At 40.1% G+C, this 15,686-nt stretch overlaps 1 protein-coding gene across 5 annotated transcripts; it reads left to right on the top strand.

Moving 5' to 3' along the window:
- Positions 1-9,502: 9,502 nt before the first annotated feature.
- On the top strand, positions 9,503-15,166 carry LOC120725297 (ubiquitin carboxyl-terminal hydrolase 37-like). 5 transcript variants are annotated; one of them, XM_040018098.1, is made up of 21 exons: positions 9,505-9,596; positions 9,956-10,011; positions 10,338-10,437; positions 10,547-10,630; positions 10,747-10,802; positions 10,906-11,034; positions 11,139-11,267; positions 11,372-11,500; positions 11,606-11,679; positions 11,914-11,989; positions 12,134-12,274; positions 12,395-12,463; positions 12,561-12,692; positions 12,785-12,908; positions 12,998-13,149; positions 13,255-13,354; positions 13,510-13,586; positions 13,760-13,868; positions 13,965-14,022; positions 14,199-14,356; positions 14,436-15,165. In XM_040018098.1, exons 1-21 carry the CDS (start codon positions 9,570-9,572, stop codon positions 14,514-14,516), a joined length of 2,061 nt encoding a protein of 686 aa, XP_039874032.1. In that variant the 5' UTR covers positions 9,505-9,569; the 3' UTR covers positions 14,517-15,165. The 5 variants fall into 5 exon arrangements, with proteins under 5 accessions (XP_039874031.1, XP_039874032.1, XP_039874030.1 ...); XM_040018096.1 differs by having other exon boundaries at positions 11,606-11,734; positions 11,840-11,989; positions 12,137-12,274; positions 14,436-15,164; XM_040018095.1 differs by having other exon boundaries at positions 9,506-9,596; positions 11,606-11,734; positions 11,840-11,989; positions 12,398-12,463; positions 14,436-15,164.
- The last annotated feature ends 520 nt before the right edge of the window (positions 15,167-15,686 follow it).

The raw sequence follows: 15,686 nt of genomic DNA, 5'->3' as shown, positions 1-15,686 counted from the left end.
ACTCTATACGAGGTTATGCATGTGTTTCAATGAGCTCCTAAAAATATTTAAGGACTAAAATGTGTAGCTTTGCATGTGTGGTTAGGTGGGTGCTCTTTATGTAAGTGCTGTGTGGGGGATCCGGAGTATGGATTATTTCACCCTGGGTCGTATTCAGAGAGGCCAGCCAAGCGTGAGGCAGACAGGAGAAAGGGGGCATTGTTGAGGTCTAGATGAGTGTCAGAGGTGCCTCAGAAAATAGATTCACTCTTGGAGGTTTAACAGAAACATACTTGCAACAACCCCCTGACCCTTCAGATGTCTGACCGTGGCTGAACCCCTCTTTACAACAGTATATAAATGTATCAATTAACATAGCATTTGTATGTGGCTTATGTTAACGGATTGGTAGCGCACTAACTGCAAGTAAACCACAAAGAAACTACGAAAATAAAAATTAAAATTAAAAAACAAAAAATAAAAGAGGGAGAAACAAAAAAGTGGATTTGATCTGGTTTGAATAATAAGTTTATGGGAACGGGGAAATTCCTGAAGGCTGATTTTGTTTACCTTGAGCATTAGGTGGCTGAGGTTTATCAAGGAAGGTGGTGGTGATAATATCAGTTTTCAAAACCTTGGGACTTTCTGGCACCTTGTTCGTTCGTCTATCTGTCTAGAATTCAGTCTAGGTAAAACAATTTACGTGGATTATGTGGACGCACATTTGTCTCAGCCGTTCTGTCTCTGTCCTTATCTCTCACTGGCTTGGATTTGCACAAACAATCTGAACACAAACTCTGGATTCGTCTGCATATGCCTTCAGAGAGGCCGCTATCATCACTGCTCATAAAGGAAGAAAAAGTTTCATGAAAATGTTTCCCAAATGTGATTTATTCTCAAAATGCGGGCATAAATAGGCTCTCTGTCACTGAAGAAAAAGGAAAGTTACGAGGCAGTGGCTCACGCGTGCCTTCAGTCCTTAGGGCCTTGTAGGGTTCAGGGTCTTTGACACACAGAATTCCTACACTATTTATGGCACCTCATTGGTGTAAATGGGCCAGAAATATATGGCCATTTTTAGACATAGGACCCATTTTTCAGAGGCTAACATGTAATTAGACAATTCACGGCAAAAGGGGCAATTTCTCTCATTATTCCATGACAAATTAGGCAGATAAAAGAAATGGAGGTGATTCCACATATTGAACTTGCATTTCATGGCTATTCATTGGAAGATTCAGTAGCGGCCAAATCAGCAATCTTCTACATTCTTAAAAAGAAGTGGTCAGCTCAGCAACACCAGAAGGACTGAAATACCTCAGACGTGGATGATGACAGAATTATTTCCATGGTTAAGGAAAACTGCTTCACAACAAATCAAGAATGCTTTATAGGAGCTAAACATATCATAGTTTACGATCTAGAGAAGGCTTCATGAATGGAAAGAGGTCTGCAAAGAGGATAAAACAGCCGTTGATGATGTGAACGATGAATTGTGACATGTACAGAGTTATACTCTCTGCTCACATTCAGCTAAATGCTACAAAACAGAACACAACTCTTCACATTGCAAATGGATAACAATCCAAAGCATACCGCAAAAGCAGGAGTTTCTCAAGACAAAGAAATTATATATTCTTCAGTGACCAAGTGGGTCACCTGATCTCAACACAACAGAGTATGCTTTTCAGTTATTGACTACAAAACTGAATGATGAACAACTCACAAGCAAGCAACTGAAGAAGGATACAGTAAAATTAACTCATTGTATGCATACAAACATGCCCAGTACCAAAAAGAGAAACAGAGGTACATCCAGAGCCCAACCCTGAATGAATGTTCATTTTACTCTGTGCTCGCTTGATGTGTGGGATAGAAACAGAATAAATACTAAATATATGCTTTGTTTGTATTTGTCTTCACAGACTATTTAATGTATCGGCTGGTTAATTAGGTTTTTGTAGATGAAAATGATCATACAAAAAAAAAATCAAGAAGGGAAAAGAACTAGATTTGAACTTTTTTCTCTCTTTTAATTTAAATTTTGACTTGTCAGTCAACTGTCAGTCAGCTCTGTAAAGGAGTTTCAGCTAAATGTCTTAAAAAGAAAGAAGTATTTTTTTTTCTTTTTAGAATATTACATTCTGAAAAAGATTTGGTCTAAAAGTAAAAGGAAAAACAGCTTAACAGAGCTCCACCCAGATCCATCAGATCGGGATCAGTTTCCTTGAGACGTTCTCGTTTTCTGGTAAATGGGTGGGATTCCCGATCCCGTCCCCCCAGGGAAGTACAAGTGCATGAATAGCTAATGTTCCAATCAGGCCTCCCCCGCTTTCATATGATGCCAGAGAATTTTTTTCTCCCCCTTAGAGAAACAATGTGAAGTCTGCTGGACACTGCTCAGAAACCTGATTGTTACAAAATGTTCCCTGGAATGGGAAGCTTCAAATATTTCCCTCCTTCTTTGCCTAAAACAAAAGGCCCAGATGATGAAAATATGTGATTTCTGCTACTTTTGTCAAATGTTGAAACTGAAAAGTAATGTGCTTTGAGATGATGCCATTGATGAAAATGAGATTTGTTTTAAAGACTATAGCTGTGCTAGTTGGAGGCATTACCATAAATAGAAATGATAAAACTGGCTCTTACTGTGTGACCTGATCAGTGAACCAGGCCAGAAAAAAATCAGAGCAAACAGTAATGATTCTCATCAAAGACTTTGCAGGGAAATTGCAGGGATTTCATGCAAGGTTGAAGGCATCAAGTTGACCTTCTCATGACTTGTGTCCATTTTGAATGGCTAATGTGTCCAGACTGTCCATCAAGTGAAGCATCTGGGCCTTTTTCATGACAAGTGAGACGTCTGACATCGATCTGCTCACCACCTCAGAGCATTCCATTGTTGGGTCTCTGCTGCACCTGATATGAGATGCCTGCCAGCACTGCACTCTCTTAACAGAGCTTTAATTGTTTTGTATTTCTTCCACATTCTCGGGCGTGCAGTTTCCCCTCAGTATACACTCATACACATGTGCTTCCACACATGCCCACACATTGCAGGAACACTCACCAGACATTATTTTCTCTTTCCAGTGAAGTTAAACATTTGGCTAGCAGTAAAAACAAATAGAAGCATGTGGGAATTTGGCTTTTTAAAGAACCCCTGGCCCTAAAGTGAAACCACAGTTCATCCCAGCAGCAAGGAGGGCAGGATGAGAGATATTTACATGAAATGAAAGCCCTAAGATGGTCTAATTTTTACAAGATTATTCGGTGATAAACAAAAGTGGGGGAGGGTTCATGGAAAGTTTAGACACCATCTAAATTCTTTCTTTTTCTCCCGCTGATATATATATATTATGATATTATATAAAACAGATATAGATGTTTGAGTTACTCCTGATTAGGCAATGTGGAATATTTGTTTCTCCCACAAAGAAGGATTAAAATTTCCATTCACATTTCCCATAACAACGCCACTCTTTGATAAATGTTGTTGTATGAGCTGCCATGTTTTTCTTTCTGGATATTTTCTGCTGTCTTTGCCAGGACCTCATTTACTCTTTTTCAGGCTGGGAAACGGGTTTTAGACACTGGGGAAATCTGGTGTGCCTCTGCCTCTCACAGCTAATTAGTGTGTGAACTAATTGCATGGCTAACTTTAGCAAACCGATAGCCTAGTTCCATCTGTCCGCTATGTATAAAGTAGGGAGGGAGATGTAGAAGAGCGTATTGGTGACATTCTAGCTCTTTTTAGAAATTTTTGACAAGAACTCTCACCTGGGGAGCCTGTAACCGGATCCAGTCTGGCGCAAATGATCTTTAGACAGAGTGGCATAAACATTTATGTTGTAATAAATAATTTTATGCTGAGAAATCATTCAGTAAAGCTTTATAAATCAGTGATATGCTGGACTAAGGAAAATCTGATGTGATCTGTCATCTCTGTTTAACTGTGGCTGAACTAAATACTGTATAATAAAATGGACCACCTATGTAATGTAATCTGAAGCCTCAGTTTTAACATGGTGGTCATCCTTATGATTCTTGTCTCCATAATTTGAGAAAAACAGTAGCATTATATAATTTACCCCAAAATTAATCTGGGTACATGACTTAGACGAGACCATCCATTCATTTTCCCCCACAGAGTAGCTGTAGCCTAACCTAGATGTCATGGGGCAAGCCCGGTACACATGTCACAGAGATAAAACAGCGAGACAGACAAGCATTGAACACCTACATCCAATTTAGAATGACCAGTTACCTAACCTGTAAATAATTTTTTAAGTGTAGGAGGAAACCAGAGAACACAGAGCAAACTGGCACAGGGAGAACATGCAAATCTCACATAGAAATGCTCTAGGCTGGATTTGAACCAACCCAGCACCTGGTTAGCATCTCCCTGACTAGTGGCAACTTTTGTTCAGACAAGACATTTATCCTGGAACAATGATATCACTTCAGGATGAAAACTTTATTGTACCACTTACAAGATTTTAACTTCATGCTTCCTGCTACATGATGACTGTTTTTTATGGAGGACCACAAGAGCCAAAATAATGAATTGTAGAATAAATTCTCCATTTGTAAATTCATTTTTGAATTCCAATTTAATAAACTGATTTTTAAAATGCTTTTTAAAAACTTCATTTCAAAAACCTTTTTGAATTCCAATGTAATAAACTTCATTTCAAAAACCTTTTTCCAATTGCACTTTAATAAACTGCATTTCAAAATCCATTTCCCTTTCCTGTTCGCTCAGGATTAATTTTTGGATTAGCTGTTGGATTAGCTGTTGGATTAACAACTTCATTTTAAAAATACTGTGGCTATTCAAATTAGCCACACCGTGGGATGTAAGGAGCTCTCTGATTGGTTGGACAGACACAGGCTGTCTGCCTGGATTTTTCTAGCTCATAGCTTCGCCCTGCTAAGCGTGTGTACTTGTACAAAGGCCGTTCACTCGGCTCAACACGGATATGTGAAGAATGAAGGGACCCTGCAGCGAAATGGAGAGCGCAACCTCTGACTGAGTGCCTGTTTATGCAGTCTGACCACCTGTTGAAGGTAACGTGCTAACATGGCTAACGCTAGCATCACCGCACGTAGCCCCGTTATTTTAAGGTCATCTTAGCTTATGAAATTTTTACGTGGCAGCTGTACGAGCTAGCTACGTGATTTTGTAAGCTGCTGTGCTCTTCACAAATGAAGCTGGAAGCAGCTCAGACTATTAGAACCAGCACTGAGGCCTGTTACATTTATACAGTGTTAGAGCAATGGCTGCAGCCTACAGCCTTTGATTTTAAAGGCCTTAAATTCAGTGATATATACTGTAAATGATTTTCTCAGAGATCTTAAAGTAGTTAAATCACTGCTGATAGTCTGGTTGTTTATATTTTCACGTTTTTGTGTCTGTAGGGCTGTTTGATGATGATTTGGACTCCTCTGGGAGATGAGGACACACCCACATCTGTTCCATACTGCAGCCATTGATGGTGTGACAGATGCACACACTGGAAAACCAGCACCTGGACTTCATGCAGGAGAGATGGCCTCAGAGATGGACCAATCAGAGAGCTCCTTACATCCCACAGTGTGGCAAATTTGAATAGCTGCAGTATTTTAAAAATGAAGTTGTTAATCCAACAGCTAATCCAAAGGTTAATCCCTGAGCGAACAGGAATCAAAAATGGATTTTGAAATGCAATTTATTAAATTGGAATTCAAAAATGAATTTACAAATGGAGAATTTATTCTACAATTCAATATTTAAGCACAGAATTCTTTATTTCGATGCGCGTGGCTCTTGTGGTCCTCCATAGTTTTTAGCTTAGCTTCATCAGCTCCAAAAAGATATTATGTCATGGTTTGCTAAGAGGACTCGTGTACAGGACACACTGAAAGCAGGTTAACAATGTTTAACTAACAAAGTCAATATCAATTGAAAACAGCTGAAATAAACCAAAAAATTTTCTTTGAAGCAAAACTCAGAGAACTGTTAGTCAAAAGCAGGTAAGTAGCTGAGGTTTCTTTGATAATTTCACTGTAAGCTATATAAAGTTTCTATGAACTCGGATACAGTACTGTACAAATGCTTTGAGCCAACCTGACTTTCTTTGTATTTTTTCTCCAATAGGCACACCTCATTGTAGGCTTTGTTGAGGTCCTTGTACTTGCCTTCTTTCATCAAAATTAGTTTTTGTTTACTAAGCCCTGTAACACCAGCATGAATTATTCAAACATAAAAAAGGCACTCAATTCCATACTTACCCTTATTCACAACAACTTGGCATAGAACTGACTGAAATTGTGTCTCTAGGGACTTTGTCTGTCTGTCTGTCTTTGCCCATCAGAGACCCATCATTTGTCATTTCTTTTCTTGTCATTTCTGCAGGGAAGGGGTGGTGCAGCAGGTTTGAGGGGCAATGCCAGTAAGGCTGGGACACGAGCTGCAGCCTCATCCAACCTCTTTTTTTTTTTTTTTCCAGGTGCCCAGCCACCCTTCAGTTTCATCATATCATCCCAAACAATAGCTGTAGAGTTGGATGGAGGATGAAGACAGTAGAGAGAGCAAAAGAAACAGGTAAGAGCGGACAGGTAGTCCGAGTTAGAGCAGGGCGATATGACCAAAAATATTTATCACGATATACATTTGAAGATTTGCGATAACGATATAACTGATGATATAATTGACGCAAGACAAAATACTTTACAACTCCACGACTTTATTAGTGCAAAAGAAACCCAATCAATGTATGTTCACTTAAACAAGCAGCTGTTTTTTATGTGCATTAAAGCTATATAAAAATGTAACAGTGCAAATAAAATCGTTTCGAGGTGAGTAAACACAACCAGAATTCATACATAAGGCACACGGGATTATAAGGGGCACTGTCGATTTTTAGAAAAATCAAAGGATTGATTTTAAGTGTGCCGTATTTTCCAAAAAACACGGTAATAACGACGGCCTGCTAGCATGCTCTACCAAAAATGTGCTTTGTTGTGTATCTGATGGACGAAAGCTAAACCAGTTCCACACCACTGAGGTTGCAGCATTCAGCGATCCGCTTTCGCCCTTCTCATTCTCCATCGCCAGCACGCTTTTTCCACCATGTGCGTATGAAAACAAAGGTACTGCGCATGCGCGTTTTACCCATATTCTATCGCGATATTTCATTTTCTTATTGTTGCCCAACATTATACCAGTATTACTGTGAACGGTATGATATGGCCCAGCCCTAGCCAGAGTTAACAAAAACTTTTAAAGCCAGTGTAGCTTCTGTTTTGAACACATTTATTGATGATGATTTTACATAAATAAGCAGTGTATTATACTGTAATCAGATGTGGATTCTAGCTTTACTAGTAATTGTCACAAATACTGTTTATTTGCCGTATTTACAGATAGTGAAATAAAATGGAAAATAATTATTTCATAATTGTATACTCAGCTTGGTCAAGACAATAACTCCAGAACAAGAGGCATAGGATTTTGAATTAATACCAATGGTGCATCTACTGATATTCAGTTTGAATATCAGTGACCTTGACCTCAAGGTCAAAGGTCAAGTTTTCTGAAAATCTTGTGAATGTTACAACTTGGTGACAGGAAGGAAGTCACCTAGTTTGCTCAAATTTGTACCATAGGTGCAATTACTAGTAGGCTGAAGGGTTGCGCTAGGGGCCATCTGTAGAGATGTAGGGTCAACAACCTGTCTGAACGTGGACAAAACAAAAGAGATGATTGTTGACTTCAGGAGAGCACAGAGAGCTCACTTCCCACTTAACATCACTGGATCCTCTTTGGAGGTCGTCAAGAGCACCAAATTCCTTGATGTCCACCTGGCGGAGAACCTTTTCTGGTCCCTTAACCCCAGCTCCATAACTAAGGAGGCCCAACAGCATCTCTACTTCCTGCGGAAGCTGAGGAAAGCCCATCTCTCACCATCCATTCTCACCACCTTCTACAGAGGGACTATCGAGAGCGTCCTGAGCAGCTGCATCACTATCTAGTATGGTAACTGCACCGTATCAGATCGCAGTACCCTACAACTGATAGTGAGAGCAGCTGAGAAGATCATTGGAGCCCCTCTCCCCTCCATCATGGACACTTTAAGCACCCGCTCCATCCGCAAAGCCACCAGCATTATGGAGGACCTCACACACTCTTCACCCTGCTGCCTTCTGGAAAGAGGTACCAGCAAGCCGTCAGACTCCTGAACACTCAGTGACTGGACTGACACACACACACACCTTCACACATCGCTACCAAGCACTTATCTGCAGTATCTCACACACACACACACATAGGGCTGAGCTATATCATACTGTTCACGGTAATACCGGTGTAATTTTGGGCAACGATAGGAAAATGAAATATCGTGATAGAATATGGGTAAAACGCGCATGCGCAGTGCCTATGTTTACATACGCACATGGCGGTGACGCAGAATGAGAAGAGCGAAAGTGGATCGTTGAATGAAACGGATGAACCAGAATTGGTTTGTAAAAATGCTGCAACTTCAGTGGTGTGGAACTGGTTTAGCTTTCGTCCATCAGACACAACAAAGCACTATTTTTGGTAGAGCATGCTAGCAGGCCGTCGTTATTACCGTGTTTTTTGGAAAATACGGCACACTTAAAATCAATCCTTTGATTTTTCTGAAAATCGACAGTGCCCCTTATAATCCAATGGGCCTTATGTATGAATTCTGGTTGTGTTTACTGACCTCGAAACGATTTTATGTGCTACACGGCGCTCGAAAATCTGTCAAATCTTTTAGTGCGACTTTGCTAAGCTACGAACCCGCACCACTTGATGGATTGTTGGAGCATTACGGCTATATTAGGCAGGCGCCTCGCGGAGTGATACGTACTGTGCTTCAACATAATATTACTGTATTGTGTGTGTATAACCTCTTTTTAAGTTTAGTGGATATTATACATGGTTATGCTGAGGATATGTCGGCCAATTTCCACTGGAAATGCCTTTTGGTTAAACTGTCAGCAAGGAATTTGCATTGTTACATTTTTATATAACTTTAATGCACATAAAAACAGCTGCTTGTTTAAGTGAAAATACATTGATGGGGTTTTTTGCACTAATAAAGTTGTGGAGTTGTAAAGTATTTTGTCTAGTGTCAATTATATCGTCAGTTATATCGTTATCGCAAATTTTCAAATGTATATCGTGATAAATATTTTTGGTCATATCGCCCTGCTCTATACACACACACACACACACACACACACACACACACACACACACCAATTTACTTTTGCACAATACTCAGCATTTTGCACATATCCATTGCACTGTCTTGTCTTGTTTATTTTTGCAATTTTTTTGCACATGCACTGTACATTTCAAGCATGTACATTGGGGTTGCTTGGAGACGAGTACCACACAGTTCCAATGAGCATACATTCCTAAATATGCAAACTAGCCCCATACATTATGATGACATATGTTCAGGGTATGAACATTCTATGCTGAAAGCTTATAAATATGCAACTTTTGAACTTGTTTTCAGTTGAACTTTTGCATAGCACAGAAGATTTTCACTGTGATCAAATTAGGTTCAAAGATGTTCAAACGCTTTTTTCTCAGAAAGGTAAGTTTGAAGAGACTTGTAGCACATTTCTCTGTATATTTTCTTACAGTAAATAAGCATTTTGAAGCTTTTAATGGAGCTTCATAGATGATTTTTGTAAAAACTGAATTTTGAACCAAATGAAGGATTTTGTATATCATACCATAAACTTTAAAACTCAAATTAAGGCATGAATAAATTGTTTTTAATTTATTTAAACATATTCATATCGGTCCACTTCATGAGTCGATAGCTCACTAAATTGATAAATAATCTAAAATAATACCAAATTTTCTAACTGGACACTTTTCATGTAGAGGCCTCCCTTGGAATGTTTGTTTTATGCCATTACTGATGTTGGTTTTCTTCTTTCTAAACAGAGATCAAAAAACCAAAACGTGGCAGAGAAGGAAATTCCTTCTACGTCTCAACAGAGGTAAAGAAATGTGTGACTCTTTAATCCAATGTTGCCGGAGATATTTATAGCAGTGGTTTAGTGTGAGCTGTTTTATTTCCCTTTTATTGTTATTTTTCTTCCGCCTTGTGTGTTTATATCGTTTTTACTACTTCTAGTTTTGTCTATTATTTATATCGATTCAGAGATTAGTTGAAAATATAGAGTGTAAATGTACAAAATACATGATTTTGTTCATTTTGGTATTTCATAACAGTTATTATTTTTTATTTGCAATATCCAGGATGCGCTCCTTGTTAAAAATTTCCACTTTGAAAAATAACATTTACACTTTTGTCCTCGATCAGCGTCCCAGATGCTTCTGTTGCTGCCACAACACCTAACCATGAAAATGGTATAAAGAAGAAGAAGAAAATAAAATGGAGACACTTCTTCTGCTGTTTCTCGGTTTGCTTTTACAGAAGACATATGAAATGCATATTTTCCTTAAAATGTATTTGTTAATTTTAAGTGACTTTTCTTTTTTAATAACATTATGTTTGTTCGTTCTCTACAGGAAACTGACAGCGATACAGAGGCAGAGACCCCCACTGTAAAGCCACAGAAAAAGTCCCGCTGGTCTATTTTCAAATTCTGGAAGGTATGTTTTATGGAAAGAGTCACTATCATCAAGCATTTATTCATCACAATGAAATGGGAGCAATTAAGAGCAATGAAGCACACAGCTATGTCCTGTCTTTTGGTTTCTTTCTACAGAGAAGAAGGCAGGTTGCTCCAGAAACAACAGGGGAACCTGATAAAAAGAGTGACAAGTAAGGGAAACTTTAATCTTCTCACTTTAAAGCAAATTCTTTTGGGATCCTTCTGGTTGCAGATTTGATACTTAATCTTCTATATATTTGTATATTTTTGCAGATTAAAGAACATGCAGCAGGACTGTACACCTGCCGAGGCAGCACCACCAAAAGAAGACTGCCTAGAAACAAAAGGTCGAGACCTGGTTGCTTCAGAAACAACAGGGGAACCTGATAAAAAGAGTGACAAGTAAGGGAAACTTTAATCTTCTCACTTTAAAGAAAAATTCTTTTGGGATCCTTCTGGTTGCAGATTTGATACTTAATCTTCTATATATTTGTATATTTTTGCAGATTAAAGAACCTGCAGCAGGACTGTACACCTGCCGAGGCAGCACCACCAAAAGAAGACTGCCTAGAAACAAAAGGCCAAGATCTGGTTGCTTCAGAAACAACAGGGGAACCTGATAAAAAGAGTGACAAGTAAGGGAAACTTTAATCTTCTCACTTTAAAGAAAAATTCTTTTGGGATCCTTCTGGTTGCAGATTTGATACTTAATCTTCTATATATTTGTATATTTTTGCAGATTAAAGAACCTGCAGCAGGACTGTACACCTGCCGAGGCAGCACCACCAAAAGAAGACTGCCTAGAAACAAAAGGCCAAGATCTGGTTGCTTCAGAAACAACAGGGGAACCTGATAAAAAGAGTGACAAGTAAGGGAAACTTTAATCTTCTCACTTTAAAGAAAAATTCTTTTGGGATCCTTCTGGTTGCAGATTTGATACTTAATCTTCTATATATTTGTATATTTTTTGCAGATTAAAGAACCTGCAGCAGGACTGTACACCTGCCGAGGCAGCACCACCAAAAGAAGACTGCCTAGAAACAAAAGGCCAAGATCTGGTTGCTTCAGAAACAACAGGGGAACCTGATAAAAAGAGTGACAAGTAAGGGAAACTTTAATCTTCTCACTTTAAAGAAAAATTCTTTTGGGATCCTTCTGGTTGCAGATTTGATACTTAATCTTCTATATATTTGTATATTTTTTGCAGATTAAAGAACCTGCAGCAGGACTGTACACCTGCCGAGGCAGCACCACCAAAAGAAGACTGCCTAGAAACAAAAGGCCAAGAACTGGACGTCAAGCCTCCACTGAACAGTTCAGAGGACCTAGTACAGGTCATAACTACAGACAATCCCAGGTAAGTGCTTTTAATATTTTGGCCGATTGCTGATCAAAATAAGCATTAGATGGTTGAATGCTGTTCTCCAGAGAGATAATGTTTGTTTGTTGTCCTGTCGTGCTTGCTATGCATCCCTGACTCCTTTCTTCTTTCTGCATCCAGCAGCACCCATAAGGAATGTGGTGAAAGTTCCAACCAGGTTAGAAACACCACTGAACATAATGAGCCATCAGACCTGAGTTGGGACACTTTGATTATGGAGTTTCTGGCACAAGAGGATGTATTGGAGCAGGTGTTTGACATGTAAGAGAAAAACGTCCTCCAAAATGTTTAAACTTCAAAGCTCATGCATACATGCACATACACTGCTTAGCTTCTTGACATCTTTCCTAATTGTGTGTTTGTGTTTTTACCTTTTTGCAATAGTTTAGGGAAAAATGTGAAGGATAGAAAAAAAATGGAAAATAAAGTTCAGACTGTGGACCGCTTCGGGTGAGTACACGTGGTGCACGAGGAACAAAGCTCTCTTTGTCAAAGTGGAAATGAGTTATTTTACACTGATAGTGTAAACTTTGTGTATGTGTGGCAGGTTTCCAAACATTGTAAACAGCTGCTACATGAACTCCTGCCTGCAGAGCCTCCTCAACAATGAGGAGTTCATTAGAGACGTCAGCCGTCAGGAGACTTTGTGGAGAGCAGTCCCAGAAGCTCGGCTCTTAAGGTGCGCTACGTCAACCTTCTACTTTCTTCAGAAACCTGAAGAACAAAGATATCTAACACCAGAAATGTCTGTTTACCCTTTCCTTTTTACAGAAGGCTCATGAACATCAGGGACTGTCATGAATCAAGAGATTATGACCTTAAAAAACGCCGCCTAATATCTTTCAAGAAGGCATTCAGCAAACTGGTTCCTGAATACAAAGGCAGTGCACAGAAAGTGCGTCAGCTATTTGGACATTTTGTTTTTTGCTTTACCTTCTAATGTTTATGTTTATGTTCTAACTCTCCTCTGTGTTTTTCTTTCAGGACGCTCATGAATTCCTAACCATGTTCCTCAATGAGGTGAAAAGCCTCTCACCTCACCTGAAGAGGGAAGCAGCTCTCCTGGGCCAAAGTTATACCTGCCCAGTAGAAGGCCATCATGTTTTCAAAATGGAAAACATGAGGACATGCAAGAGGTAAGCCAGTCTTTCAGAAACACAGGGCTGATTGCAACATTTTCATATACCTCTTTTCCACCTACCTCATCGTTACTTTAACTACGTTACTCCTTAAATGTTTAGCTGCGGTCACCAGTCATCACAACAGGAGGAATTCACAAGCTTGTCCCTTGACCTGGTTCCAGAGGGGTCTGTTGAGGACATGTTAGGGACATACTTGAAGGTAAGATCACAAATTCCAGTAGAGATGTAGTATCACTGATCTTAACACACCTTTTGTGTGTGTGTGTGTGTGTGTGTGTGTGTGTGTGTGTGTGTGTGTGTGTGTTGTGATTTTTTTTCTAACATAAATCCTGTTTTCTCTGTGCTGTTGTTTAGGAACAAAAAATCGAATTTACCTGTGACTGTGGAGGGACGACCTCGGAAGTGAAGCCGTCTTTTGATACACTGCCAAGGTGAGTAAGGTCACATCAGAATTGATCGACTGACCTGATTTCCAAACTGTGGCGCACTAAACATCAGAGTTTTTAAGAAAACACTTGAGCAGTCATTTTCTCCCATCTTCGGTTTGTGTTTGACACTCATTCTTCTTATTTTGTACCTTGGTTTTTCTTTTCTTTTCTGCCAGAGTTCTCATCTTTCACCTGAAGAGGTTTGGCTTTACACAAACCTACAAGCTTCAGAAGGTGAATGACCCCGTCAGGCTGCAGAGGGACTTGGTGGTGTCATCCAAACAGGTAAAAACAGACTGCAGAACATCTCAGAGAATCAGCTTAATTATCGCACTGATGTGAGACTTTATGAAACTGATCTTTGGATTTGTTCCTTCTCAGGGTGATGGCCGTTATGAACTCATAAGCATCATTAGTCACTATGGAGGCACAGAATCGGGTAAAACAACTGACTTGTTACAAACAAAAAATGATTTAACAGAACTTGCTACTTTTGAGTGAAGGACTCACACACAAAAGCTTTTGATGTTTTAAGAAGCACTAAGTCCAAATCACTGTTTGCTTGAATCAGTTGACTTTTAGAAGTTGGATTCATTTGTCTTAATGTGATCTCAGGACACTACATCTGTCATTCTGTGCATCCTGAGGAGAGCCCACAGTCTACATCAGATCATTGGCTCACCTATAATGATGCACGGGTGCTCCACACAACTGGATCGGCAGTTTTTGAGGAACAGCAGCAGTCTGCCTACATCCTGTTTTACAAGAGAAACGTAAGAAGACACAGCAGCTGAGAGAATTTTGAAATGTCCTATTACCTTGTTCATCAGTTTTGTCTTCATTCTAAAACAGGATGTGGAAGCAAGTTACAGCCATCATCGTGCTGAGAAGGAACAACCGTCGTCTCAGACCGCTGGTAAGTATTGCCCTTAGGAGGAAGGGTCCACCCAGAGAGCCTGGTTCCTCCCAAGATTTCTTCCTCCAGGAGGGAGTTTTTTCTTGCCACCGTCGCCCCACATTCACCGGTCATTCACTAGTAGTGCACCACTACTATAGATAGTCAGGACCGGTGTTTGGCTTGCTCTCTGGGAACAACAAATAAATTAATAATAAAATAAAATAAAGATATTATTAATTTATTTATTTATTTTTTATTAAAATTAACGTAACAACAAAAACAAAAATAACTAATAAAAACTAATTAACTAAGTATTCAACTGTGTTTTGTGAAATTTGTAATGAGTCTCAGTTAAGTTGATGTCACAGAAGTTTCTGAATCAACCATTTAGATTGTTCAACAAACAGATTTACTCAGGTAAAGATGGTAAGCTGGAGCACTGGTACCCTTCTAGTTCAGTTTAAGTTTTTAGACAAATATTCCCTCATTCAGTTGCAGTTTCTGCTTACATTATACATTATTTAGCTGCAAATGTTTAGCTGCAAGTAGCAAAGTCCAAAAGTGACAACATTTCCACTGCACTCTCTCCAGAAATGGCATATAGAACTTTTGATCAAATTAGACATTTATCCTTGAAAAATCCATGAAAATCTTTAATTGTACCTTTTATAACATTGTGGTGGGGCGTGGTCTGCGGTGCCGTGCAGAGAGGGCGTACGCACCTGCACGGCATCCTTAATCACGCCCGCCTAGTTAAAAACACGGGGACTCGGGGGTTTGGGGATTGTTGTGGTGAGATGTAAATAAAGATGGCTCCGAATGATACTCCGTGGTCCCGCCGTGCCTTATTCTCGCCACATTGGTGCCGAAACCCAGGAGGCAGCACGGCGGGTCCGTATCGGAGCCAGGGAATGGAGGAGCTGGCCCAGATGGTGGCCGAAATGGCGGCCGCCCAGCGGGAGCAGGCGGCGGCGGAGGGAGTAGTAGTGACGGAGGAGTCGCGCGATGGGCTGCTCCAGCGGGGAGCGACGGCGGTGACGGATGGACCGCGCAAGGAGCTGGAGGTCCCCGTGCCAGGGGAGCCTGCTCGAGTGGAACTGGCGAGCGAGGCGTACGCCACGCTTGAGATCGCCGTGCTCACCAGATCGGCCTCACCACCACCAGAGGCCAGTACACGCCACACCTCTGCCCAGCCACCTGTGAGC

This window comes from Simochromis diagramma, unplaced genomic scaffold, assembly GCF_900408965.1.
Source record: "Simochromis diagramma unplaced genomic scaffold, fSimDia1.1 OVJJ01000802.1, whole genome shotgun sequence".
NCBI lineage: Eukaryota > Metazoa > Chordata > Actinopteri > Cichliformes > Cichlidae > Simochromis > Simochromis diagramma.
Note: the sequence above shows the minus strand (reverse complement) of the source record. Positions and strands in the feature narration are given on the sequence as shown.